Below are 13,722 nucleotides of genomic sequence, written 5' to 3' on the forward strand. Positions count from 1 at the left end.
AAGGACTTGGGGACTACAAGTCGGATTCTTGGTATAAAGATTTCTCAAGGTAAGATGAATGGAAAATTGTGGTTATCTCAAAAAAGTTATATTGAGAAGCTTTTAGACAAATTCAACATGGGCAAGGCAAAATCAATGAGTTCTTCACTTGGGAGTTATCTAAAGCTAAGTTCCAAACAAAGTCCTTCAAGTGAGAAAGAAAAAAAAAATGCGAAAGGTGCCCTATGCATCAGTCGTGGGTAGCTTGATGTATGCCATGGTGTGCACGAGGCCGAATATTGCTCATGTTATGTTGGAGTTGTCAGCAGGTTCCTTTCTAATCTTGGCAAAGAACACTAGGCTACAGTGAAATGGATTCTCAAGTATCTGAGGGGTATTTCTAAGACATGTTTATGTTTTGGGATTGATAAACCTGTGCTTGTAGGATGCACAGATGTAGATATGGCTAAGGATGTTGATTGTAGAAAGTCTACTTCTGGTTATTTGATCATTTTTTCAGGGGAAGTAGTGTCATGGAAATCAAAGTTGTAGAAATGTGTTGCTTTGTCGACCATAGAGGCTGAGTACATTACTATCACCAAAGCTAGCAAGGAGTTACTATGGATGAAGAAGTTCCTACAAGAATTGGGTTTATAGTAAGAAAGATATATACTCTACTGTGATAGTTAGAGTGTTATTCATTTCAGTAAGAATCCAACTTTTCACTCTAGATCCAAGCATATTGATGTGAGATATCATTGGATTCATGATGCACTAGAGATGAAATTGTTTTGCCTTGAGAAAATTCATACTGATGAGAATGGATAAGATATGATGACAAAACCAATACCTACAGAAAAGCTACAATTCTGTAGAAAGCAAGCAGACTTGGTAAGGCCCCTCACATAGTTGGGAGGGGTAGATTTGTTGGCCTTCCTCGTATGTGAGAGAGTGGGCCCCATATGCTTGGGAACCAAGTCAGTTGCATTAATAAAAAAATAAAAAATAAAAAGATTGGGAAAAAAAACAGAGAGAAGAGGAGAGAGAGGAAAAACGTATCTCACTGCCTAGATTTCATCAATGAGTCGATCTCACTTCATTTGTGGTCAGATTGAGTTGAAATTTGGAGAAGATGTTTGAAACTCAAGTAGCTACAATCTGAATAGTGGAAATTAGATTTTGAGCTCGGGAACTAATGTTACTACCTGTGAACAATAATGATGTTTTTGGTTTACTTTCTCCAATTTTCTTTGTTTTTGCCAAGAGAGATTTTATAATCCAATGCTATATGTGCTCTCGATGTATTTGGCAGTCTCTAGAGATTATTCTAGAAAAGATAGGTGTAACACATTATTGTTGATAGTGGAAGTTTGAACTGCACTAGGTCCCATGGTTTTTCTCTTCGTACTAGGGATTTTCCACATAAAAAAAAATTCTAGTGTCTGATTTATTTTTCTATTGCATGAGTTTATTTATTTATTGCTGCTAGTTGATATTACCTATTTAGTATTGCATAAAGAAATGGTAGAAAAATTCTGATGTTTGTTAGAATATTGTGAATTCACTCTAACAAAATTTGAGTAAGCCCCATTAAAATTTTAAGATAAATGAACATAATATATTAATATGATTGAAGCTATTTACAAATGAATGAGAAATTATATTTAAAAGTAAGATACGTATTAGGGATGATAAAAGGGTGGGTTCAAGGTGGATCCTCCTAATCTCGATTCAATCCCATTTATTAAAGTAGTTCCCAACCTCAACCTAATAACAAATTTAAACGGGATGAGATAGGATTGTAATGAGAATTTCTCATTTCTATCACATCCTATCCCACCCCAATATATCTTATAAATAAATATAATATTATAGTTTTTTCTAACTTATTTTATTGAAAAATAATTTTTAAATTATTTTATATATGTTAAAAATGGAAACATGAAAACATTTAATTAAATTATTTTTTAAAATTAATTATATATATATAATTGAGAGTGGGCAGGATGCGATTAGACAAGTATTATTCAAATCGATCTCAAACTCGTCCTAGGTTTTAAAAAAAGATCTTAAATCCACCTTATTGTCATCAAGAAAAATATGGTGGAAGAAAGTAATTTCATATGTGAAGATTAGTCGCTGGAAGTGGACTTCAAAAGAATTTTGCAAGCTTAAAAAACAAAACATAGGCTTGGTCTTGCAGTTACATATGGGGCCCAAGTAAATTGAGTGTGGACTTGGGCTAAGCAGACCCATAGTGATATCTATTCCACACATAGTAACTAGTGTTTCTTCCTCTATTTAAAGTATATTCGAGATGACAATCATTTTATTCCTTGGCATGTCTCTTAATAATTTGAAAAGGTTTTTGTAATGAATTTGGATTAAATACGAGTATATGATTCATCAATTTAAGCATTAGGAGTTAACTTTAAATTTACTTGCTTACCCGTACTCATCTAAGTCACCATAGAATATAAGATTAAAAATATATGCAAAATTTTATTAATATTAATTAGTTTCAGAGGAGCTCCCTAGGATGCTAATGATGAATGAGAGAAAAAGGCAAACGAGAATGAAATTTTTGTGGGGTACTGAGGCTGCAAAAGATGGGATTGTCGAGTTTGGGTATCTAGGTTTTAATTACGTCTATGTGTTTTAAAGTTGTGAGAACTGTGTTGAGATCGGATAATATTTACATGGTTGGGAGCTATAACCCGATATAGGATTTTATTAGTTTGGTCTCATAAAAGGTGTTTGTTTGTGTAGACAATTTTTAAAGTTGTAAAATATCTAAACGGTTGGGGGTGGATCATTACATTGTAGGTGGGAGAGAGATTGCCACAGAGCTGAGAATTCTTGGAATTGAATGGGGCAAAATGTCCTCATATTTACTCTTTCAAATCGTTACATTTTAATACGCGGCTTCAAACCATGGAGATTGCCTTGTCTTTGGCAGTTCCACTGGATTTCAGAAAAATGCTTGAACTTCATATTGTCTCAAGGCTAAATTCGAAGGGGTGTGTTTCTAATGTCAAGTTCAATCATGCTTTGCCACTGTATTTTTAAGTTTAGTTGTAAGGCGTCTGTGGGGATGAAGACAGTTCCTCTTGTTATAGCCTGTTTATCCATGAATTTCTTTTAGCTTCTTGTTTGATTTCCTCCTGATCAAATTTAGATTTATCATCCATTAGGTATGTAAAGCATCCATTGTATCTTTTGCATCTCAGCTGTGGTCCATCTCATCCGGATAATGCTGCAGCATACACCTATGTGGCTTTGATGACTAAAGGGCCCGAACATGTGCATTTGGCCTCAGATTTATTGACAAAGCTCTGAAATGGCAAGCAAAAGGTACTCAGCCTGGACCATTTTCAGGTTCCTTCCCTTTCATTTAAAGTTCCTTTACTTTCTCTTTTGCTTACAATATGGTCTTGTGGTTTCCATTTTGATTGTGGGATATGATATTTAAACCAATTCTATTTGGATCGTTGTCTTTTTTCTTTTCCATTTGTTCTCTTTTTAGTGCATGGAGGGAATGGAAATGGAGTATGTGCTTGGTTTGGCTATATCAAACCTTAAAAGAGCAGTTATATATCAAATACTCGGAGCAAAGTTTAATTCTCTTGTAGAGTCTGTTATTTGCATTCGCTCTGTTCCGTGTCTTGAGCAGTTTAATTTAGTTTGCGTGGTGGGAAATGTTTCAGTGAAAGTAACAGAAGCTGATCTCGACTGTTAAAGAAATGAAATCGATCATCTTCATGGGGACATAATTGTATGTTCTTTCAACATCTACCTCTTCCTGCTTGATGCCCACTCCTAGTTTTCTGTTCCTTGAGTGGTTCTCATGTCTACCTCATGGGGTAATGCCGATGTTTACATAATGCTTTAACAATACTAAGATGTATGTGTACATGATTGCTTACAATTTCTGATCAATATAGTGAAAGTTGTGATATAGGATTAGAATCAGGGTATCTGTCCTGAATGGTTCTCACCTTCCCTGTACATATGAGCAGGAACATGCCAGCACAGCTAGAGCATATGGATATGTCTTCTTCCTAAAGGTCAGCTCTTGCTGCCACATTATGCTTTTCTAGTTGGAAATTGTTGGGAAACTTTACAGAAGGTTTAACTGCATATGCTTTGAATGTTATCTTTTCTTCTCTGAATAATTCTCTTATTCATTCATAGTACTTTTACTTTATGAAAACACATGTGCCTCAATATGGTTGCTCGCTTTCAATGATTGTGACCATGTGCCTAACATACTTGATGGGTATGGAAGGTTTTGGGAATCAGATAGACTGACAGAATTATTCCTGGTAGATCATTTAGATAGAAATAGAAGTCACTAGCTAGTTCAAAATTTGAGCAAAGTTCTCAGTCTAATCCATTTACATTCACAAAATGGAAAATTGAACTTGAAATTTTTGGCATTCTCATTCATTTGGATTAATTTGGTTTCAAGGATGCGCAGAAGTTCAAACAACTTCACCTTTTGCTTAACCATTTTCTACTGGAGATTTCCCAAATGAGCCCAACCGTGATTTACACCACTCTGACAATACTCTTTTGACCCATTTTCGGATTTGGACTTTAAGCTTTTCATGATATACTGTCATGTCTCAGGTTGGATTCCCAGAATTTCTAACAAAATTAGAATTGAAGGGGGTTTTCAAAGTACAGCAAGGAAGATGAGGAAGCCCTGTGCTAGATCCAGTAGATATGGCTAGAGAACACTTTCAGGGTTGCTGCAAAATTAGGATGTTTATTGGCTTTAAATGGTTGAAAAGAGCTAAGGAGAAGAAGTGTTTATTGACCCATTAATTACCATTAATAATCGATAACAGATTACTTTCCAGCTGGGCTGGGTGGGAGGGGGTTGGGATGGGAATGGGAAGCAAGAGACAGTGGAGTCGAAGTCAAGGAATAATGATCGATAAAGCTTCCGTTCATGGTCCATGGCTCTCGATTTTCCAAATTCTTCACGCTTGTGAATTCATGTCATGCCACAAACAAGTCGATTTCATGAAATCCTTCAGAAGCATGGTATCTCATGAGCCACACCAATCATACAGAGGACAGATGGTATGGGGGTTTCTGTGGTTTGGAAGATGGATGGAAATTAGTTTCGTGGAAAATGTTTGATTTAGAAAGACGTACAACTTCTCCATAGTGTTTTTGCAAAGTATTTATTCTAGGAAGTTCAATTAGTCAGGGTTGTCCAAACTAAAACTTTAATGTTATGCTTGGTTTTGGATATATATATATATATATATATATATATAAAAGTTAAATATAATTGAAATTAGTAAAAAAAAAATTATATATTTTTAAATTATTTAATCTTTATATAAAATATTTAAATAAATTAAATAAGTTTAAAGTAAGATATAAAAATAATTTATTAATATTAAATTTACTTTTTTATTTTCCTTCACCTTTTTTTCAATTGTTTTTTCCTCATAATTCCTCTCAAACTTTCCAAAAAAACAAACATAACATCAAGGAAAATGTTATAGCTCATGATTTAGGTGGATGACACAAGCTTATTGACAAGGGAAAGGCTCAATCAATTGAAGGGCAATTTTCACTCTCAGACCAGTGAAGCTTCCCCTTGACTGATTGAAAAGCAATTTGCTACATCTATCGATCAAGCCAACAAGGGGACCCATTGACGTATGGAGTCGGTGACGTTTGGAGTGACTTGATCCGGCATTTGAGATCATCTCTGCCCTCTTCAAATTCTTAATTGGGAATGGAAGAGCAAAACTATATGAGATGATCAGTCTCTCATCAATTGGCTGTTGATGATGCTTGATATGGTTTGCCTTTTGGAGTCCATTTTCTAGTGTCAAAAGTGCTTGCAATTGAAACCTGCTTTCCTGATTCCTTGTCATGATGGGCCTTTTTTCTCCTTTTCCTTTGAAAGGCAACTGTGGTTATTTAATGAGGTAATTCATCAAGCACTGTGATAACTGATGCAATTTCATTTAGATATATTTGGTTAGAAATTTTCACATACTTTTGAGATTAAACTTCCTTATTTTTTTTAAAATAACAAATTTTGAATTATCACCCTCCTTTATTTCCTAAAAAAAATGACATTTTCTTCTTATTCTCAAATCATTTCTCTCTCCATTTATGTTTCATAGTTCTCTCTATGCTCTCTCTTCTTCATGGATTTTTCAATGAAGTTCAAACCTATAACAACAAATCAATGATTAAGATCTATCACAACTCTCTCATCTCTCATTCTTCTTTAAGATTCTTTATCTTTCTCTTTAGTTTTCATTAGAGTTTTAGTAATTTGTTTTTACAATGGCTTTTTTGGTTAAAGTTTTGTTGTTATTATCTATTGGGATTATGCAGGTGGAATGAATATTCAAATTAAAAACTTAATCTTAATCAAGTTTTTTTATAAGTAAAATAGAAACTTAACCTTGATTTAAATAAAAGTCAACCGTTCAAGTCACTATAATTTAAACCCAAAGTAAATTATTTATAAATAAAACTTAACTATGATATAGTTTAAGATATTATTACAATTAAAAACTCAATTCTAACTAAGATTTTTATAAAATCAAACTTAATTCTAACATAATTTAAGTGAATATTCTTAATAAAAAAAAAAGTCTTCATTAAATTCGTAATAAATAAATTTAATTCAAATAAATATATCAAATGAGAATGAATTGTTTGATAAATGAAATAGTTAGAAAAAAACAGTGAATTAAAGAGATAAATGTGTTCAAGGGAAATAATGAAAGAAATAAATAGAATGAATAAAATAAGTGAAAAGATAATAACAAATAAATCAAAGGGTATAAAATGGAAAAATGATGATTTCTCAACAAAGTTAAATATGAAGTATGAAACATGAGCAAGAGTTAGGAATAGTAACGGGCAGGATTCACATATTGTACTTGTCAAAAAATTTTCTTTTATTTGTATCCAAATATTAACTGATTCACTTTAGAAATATATAGGCTATAGCCTTAAGCCAAAAACATTTGTACAGTGACAGCACGAATAGAACCTTAGAGCCTTAATCATTCCAAATAAATGAATAATTTGCAAACATATAAAAATAAATCATTTTTATTTTCACTTTTTTTTATGGCAAATTAAAAGAAATCTTTATTGTGAACTTTTTTTTTTTTTTTTTCCATGATCGAAGGGAGAGCATCAAGGTACAAAAAGGGCCATGTTTGGTGGAAAATTATAAGCATTGTGGTCACAGTGAGTAGTGAATACGGTTAGGCCCACGTTTTGTGGAGAATAATAGAGTATGTTGGTAAGCAAATGGACAAGGCTGTTTGGTTGGGGGAGCAGTTTCCCTGCAATGATAGAGAGAGAGAGAGAGAGAGAGTAGGCCTCTCCCATTTGGCATATGCTTTTTACCTTGTAACACTCTCTTACTGAGGCAGGCAAGCCTAAAAGCCTAAAAGCCTGAAAGCCTGAAAGCCTGAAACTGAATGAATGATGATGCAAGGAATAAGGAGAGCTTGAGAGAGAGAGAGAGAGAGAGACTTTCTTTTCTGCAGCCTGCACCAGCCCTACCAGAATTATGAAGAAAGTGGCATATTTTCTTTCTTCTTTCTTTATAGTTTTTGCCCATCATACTCTCTCACCAAGCTTCAATCCATCTGCATGCGCGGTGGGCAGTGGGCAGCTCTTATAATATGAATCCCCTTTTGTCCTCTGCCTGTACTTTTTATATCACATCTAGTGCTCCATATTCCTCTTCTTCCTCTCCTCTATTTCTATGCCCACTGCCCACACTCATCCATGTGCTCCCCCTAATCCTTCCCTCCCTTTGATTTCCCTTTTTTTAACCCCATCAAAATGTGCGCCACACACTCTGCTTTAATTTTGACCCGACTCTATTCTGTTATTGAAAGACAGAGTTGTGAATTTCAGGGACATTACTTTGGAAACTTTTGATTATGTCGTGTGTCATGACATGCAATGTGACCGCTGGTTTTCCTTTGGGATTTTGGCCAAACGTGATGCACTTTCTTCATTATTTAAAAAATACAGTGAATAAAAGTAATTAGTTCACTACAAAGGGTTTGATTCCTGAAAATTTTGAAGAAAAGAAATTAAAAAAAAAAAAATCTTTAAGTAAACTTTTCTATATTTGATCGATAATGAGTAAGTTAAATTATTAGAGAATATACTTTGAGAAGGAGAAAAAAAACTTTTAATATTATTTTTTGTCTCCTATTTATAATATATATATATATATTGTGCCATAAATTGAGATTTGAGAGTTCCTCCAACCCTTGTTTAAGATTCTGACATTGGGTATCCCCATTGTACAAATGGGTTGGTTGGGAACGTGGGTTGGTGCTACCATTAACCAGATTTAAACGTAGCAACTCTCTGCCTACCCATAAAACAAGCATAAAAACTCTAGGAATCTTGATTTATTTTGAAATTGCAAGCGGAAGTGGATTCTCTCTCTCTCTCTCTCTCTCTCTCTCTCTCTCTCTATATATATATATATATATATATATATATATATATATATATACTCAAAAAGTGGTTCTATTATTTTCACGCCTTTCTCTCAAAAGAGAGCAGAGAAGGCCAAATTCATCACATCTTGAGATCTAACAGGGAGGCTCTCGACATAAAGACAATAATGTTGATAATATTATGTCCCCATATCCATTTATGCTTGATCTAATGCTCCCTCCCCACCACCCTACCAACCCCCTACTCTGAGCCTTTCTACTACTCTCTTCTCTCCTCTGTCGCCGCCTCAATTCTCTCTAAACTCTATGGCTCCCTCTCCCTCTTTCTTTCTCATTTTCTCCATATTTTTTGTATTATTCCATGCTACTCCTTCGTTCCAACTACAGCTCAACACCCTGGATATCGCTGCATTGCTCGCAATCAAGAACACCCTCACCGACGTTCCCGGCACTCACTTCTTCTCCACATGGGATTTCGCCTCTCCCCGCCCCTGCTCCGCCTTCGCCGGTGTCATCTGCTCTCTCGACGACTCCTCTCCAAATCCCACCCTCCGGGTCACCTCTCTTATACTTGGCACCGGCCTCTCCGACTCCCCCGGACTCGCCGGCTCACTCTCCGCGTCCCTCTCCAACCTCACCCAACTCACTCAGCTCGTCCTCTACGCCGGCCTCGTCACCGGCCCCATCCCTCCCCAGCTCGGAAACCTCGTCAACCTCCGAGTCCTCTCCCTCACCAACAACCGTCTCACCGGTCCAATCCCCGCCTCCTTGTCATCCCTGCATAATTTACATACTCTGGATCTGAGTTTCAACCAACTCAGCGGCTCTATCCCTCCCGGCATTGCTCATCTGGATCAGCTGAAGGTGCTCATCTTGGCCTCCAACATGTTGTCCGGTGAGTTGCCCAAGTTCCCGGCGAGTCAGGAACTGTTCCACATTGATGTGAAGAGAAACAAGATATGGGGGCGGCTGCCGTCGTCAATGCCGGTGTCGGTCCGTTACTTGTCGGTTTCCGAGAACAGGATGTGGGGCCCCATCAACGGCTTGGAATCACTCTCTGAGTTAGTGTACCTCGACTTAAGCATGAACCAATTTAGTGGGCCCATCCCCAAGTCACTGTTCCATTCAAGGCTTAATTCAATGCTGTTGCAACGGAACAATTTCTCCGGTGGGGTCCCCACTGATGCCTCCTCCACATCCTACGCCCAGGGCTCCATCGTCGATCTCAGCCATAATCTCCTCACGGGAGAACTGTCTCCGATTCTGGCAGGCGTCGAGACCCTCTTCCTGAACAACAACCGTCTGATTGGAAGAGTCCCAGACGAGTATGTCAACAGCATTTCCAGAGGTGACACCAAGACACTGTATTTACAGCACAATTACATTTCGGATTTTCCGATGCAATCGGGACTGGCCTTGCCGGACTCAGTGTCCTTGTGCCTCTCCTATAACTGCATGGTCCCTCCGGTAGGGCTTGCGGCGTGTCCGGCCAGCGCGGGCGGGCAGCTCTCACGGCCGGCGTACCAGTGCTCGGTGTACAACAATGGCACGGCCCCATAGAAGAGGTTTTGGTTTATAGGTTGATTATATTATATTACGGAATTGATGAATGAAATTAAAAAAAGAGGGTGACATTGTGGTTGAATTTGTAATATTATTTTGTGTACGTTTGTAATTTAATTACTTACAAAGCGAGTTATAGAGATACGTACAATGATGAGAAATTAAAATAAAGTTTGGATGATGGATGGATGGATCAATGGATCATATCTATATATTTCAGTACGTACGCAGATTGATGGATTTTCATATATGTCAATTTTGGTGAGAAAATACAAAATAGAAGTGGGGGTAGAGAGAGAGAGTGATATTGATGGAGGTCACAAGCAGAAGCAGGGGTGAATGGAGTTGGGTATTGCGTTGATGTACTCCTCGGCCCTCACACATGACAGATGATAGACAGGGATGCGTGTTTCTCCGTGAGAATTTAAGTCTACCTCCATTGCTTTTTCAGGTCTCATTCCCAGTTCCCAGGCCCCAGCCTCCAGGTACAGGGTAACTATTTGGTAACTGCCTAAGATAAAATCGAGCTGTTCAAAGTGTACGGATAACTGTTTGGATAGATGAGAAGAAGATTCAAACCTTAATACATTTATGATGAGTTTCTCTATATGTACTTCTCGTTACATGGTACACTCGGATTCTTATATTTTGAAAAACAAAAAACACCGTATCATCTTCTTGTATGCTCTAAAAAATATTTATTTTTACTTTTTTGAAAAATTAAAATATTACCCTGAGTTACTTAAAGTTTTTGGAAAAATACAAATAAATAAATATTTTAAAAATTAACAGACATAAAACTATATATAAACAAAAAGGGTTTAAAGTTATTAAATTAATTTTATATGTTTTTAAATTTTATTTTACTTATTTTTCTTCTTTTGTATATAAAAATTACATAATTTGAAGATGCATAAGTTTAAGGAATGAAAAATGATTTTATTTATTTGTTTATTTTTTTATTTTTTATGTTCAGCTTATGGAGATATGAAAGAAAATTAAATATTATAGCAACTCATTACAAATTTATGCAATTTTTAAATATTTAATCTTTATATATAAGAAAAAAAAATGTAAAATAAGCTTAAAAAATGTAAAAATAATTTATTAATTTAAATTTTTTTTTTCTAATTTTCTTCTATATTTGCTTTTTCTCTTATTTTCCTTCTATTTTTTTAAAATCAAAAATAGAATTAATACTAAGAATGACAATAAAATAAGTTTTTCCCCATCTTGAAATGCTATGAGGTTGAGATAAATATAAATGGGTTTGGGACGAGTATGAAATTTATTCAAAAACTTAGAATGGGTTCAAATTAGGTTCAAATATGACTTTGTCCTAATCCCACCATAACATCATAATATTAAATAAAAAATTATTTTAATTAATTTCTTTTCATTTTTAAATTTTTAAATAAATAAATATATATATAATATTATTTTTTATAAAAATAAATTATAAATATGTATAATATTTAATTAATTATAAATTATGATTATTTTTAATATTTTAAAAGTAAAAAATAAAAATAAAAAATTAAAATGGGGTGGGTAAAGGGGAATCCCTACCCTAGTCCAACCCGCTTCACCTTTTTATAAGTAATGATGGGAATTAATTTAAATAAATAGGATTGAGTTGAGATTGTGATGATATGTTTCAAACCAATCCTATTATTATCCTTAATTGATATTATCGTAAATCAAACATAGAGTAAATATAGATGAAAATAATAAGCAAAAATATTCTATTCAACCACTCATTTTAGAATCATTTTCTAATTTCACTGGCAATTTTTCCACTAAAATTCTCTCTTTGTATTACATTGTCCACGATAAATTAGTTTGGTTTATTTATTAACTTATTTTTCGTCTAATAGTTTTCATATTACATAATTTTAGGGAAAGTAGTATTGGGTGGTGAATTATTGGGATGCACATGGATTCTAAACTAGATGTGCAAATAGGACAAAGGGGGACAACATATTCTAATTGGGCTTTTTAAAATTAAATTAATAAATAAATATTGTTTTTAAAGAAGACAAACGTACAGCTGTGAAATCCAAGTCCCACACCAAGTGGTTCTCAGACTTTTATAACTAAATTTAGGTTTGATTTGAACCACGTAGACATGTGTTGGACAGAATAATATAATAATAATAATAAGGGAAAGAACAGGAAATTAATATCTTTACTATTTCTTTAAATAACAATTTAGAAATAATTTGTTGGTATTTTTCTCAAAAATTCTTCTTTCAAGTAATTTTATTTTATTTATTTATTTTTGTAGAAAAGAACAGTCGTCTTTTAACATTATATGTGAAAATGTTAAGTAATAAAAATGGTTATGTAATGAACTAATTCACACTAAGTTCAAATCTTTCATTTACAGTATTAGGTGATTTTGAACATCAGCTTCACCACTTGGTGTAACTAACCCTAACAATAAGCTAACTGTCCTAATCCGTTACTACCTAATTACAGCAGGTGGTTTCTTGATCTTGCTTTCTATCAACTTCTTCGTATTTTTGTTTTAAGATTCAAATTAAAAGTTTCGGTAACTTAGAATATAAAAATGAAACACCGTGGTCGGAAAGACCAAGAAGGGTCCACGATACGAAGATATAATACAAAATGGGCCCAATGATAATAAGCCTGTGAAGGCCCAATTTGCCATGTGAAGCCCTTGTTGGTATCATATCACTAAAGAGAGACGAAGTAGTACAAAATTAATTTACTAATCTTAAATTAGTGGAGTTGCTGCAGCACATAATTGATAAATGATCGAATAGGAAGAGGAATGCCAAGTGGAAATAAAAGTGAACATAATATCACCTGAAAAGGGGGAATCAAAATCTTAATTTAAATAATTTTATTTTAATAAATCATCCAAACACAATTGTAGGAGAGACATAAAAAAAGGTATGGTTTCTACCTTTCTATTTCCTTTTTCTTTTAGACTGGGTGCCTGCGTGCATAAAAAAGACTTGTTATGCTTAGGTTTAATTTGACCATGATAAGGTGCTTTATGACAAGATGGGGAATTTTGAAAAAGGAATATCAAGACATGCAAGAGAAATCTATTAATACATGTATGTTACAAGAAATTGAGGGTAGATATGTTGGTCAAGTTTGAAAAGGAAAACAAAAGAAGTCATTCTGAAAATAAGAGAGTTGTTCATGCGGTATTATATTGATTGGTAGCTGTTTTTTAAAAAACTGTTTTTAAAAATCATTTATAAAAATAATTACCTGTAAATAGAGTCACTGCGACACTCGTTACAGTAGTTCCCCATCCAAGAGCTATTTTACCGTATTCCAAATTCAATAATTTTAATAACTCCCCTACAATAATTAGTTTTTGAAGAGATTTAAAACTATCGATTTTTGTAACTATAAATCCTGATATATTTATTGAGTTCGATTGAGGTTTTGAAATTATATAATAATGGAAACGTGATCTCTATATATGGTTAACTTTACCAAACAAAACTTAAAAGTCACTAGGTTAGAGGGCTTTGGTTGAACTAGCCATATCTGTTCTCAAAGTGGGAACATGGGCTTCAATTAGGATAACCACTTCAATACTAAAAGCCGAAATTCCCAAGGAAGTCTTGTAACTATCTTCCTTTAGATTGGGTCAACCATTTTTTCAAACAATTCAAAAGCCTTCAATTTGGGATTTATGCCTGCCAGT

The 13,722-nt window shown here is 34.4% G+C and overlaps 1 protein-coding gene across 1 annotated transcript; it reads left to right on the forward strand.

The window, feature by feature from the left end:
- The first annotated feature begins 8,575 nt into the window (after window positions 1-8,575).
- LOC117910535 (probable LRR receptor-like serine/threonine-protein kinase At1g34110) lies at window positions 8,576-10,254 on the forward strand. The gene has a single exon (XM_034824641.1). The coding sequence runs from the start codon at window positions 8,772-8,774 to the stop codon at window positions 10,023-10,025; it is 1,254 nt and encodes a 417-aa protein (XP_034680532.1). The 5' UTR covers window positions 8,576-8,771; the 3' UTR covers window positions 10,026-10,254.
- The last annotated feature ends 3,468 nt before the right edge of the window (window positions 10,255-13,722 follow it).

The sequence above is a fragment of the Vitis riparia genome, chromosome 3 (genome assembly GCF_004353265.1).
Source record: "Vitis riparia cultivar Riparia Gloire de Montpellier isolate 1030 chromosome 3, EGFV_Vit.rip_1.0, whole genome shotgun sequence".
Classification (NCBI taxonomy): Eukaryota; Viridiplantae; Streptophyta; class Magnoliopsida; order Vitales; family Vitaceae; genus Vitis; species Vitis riparia.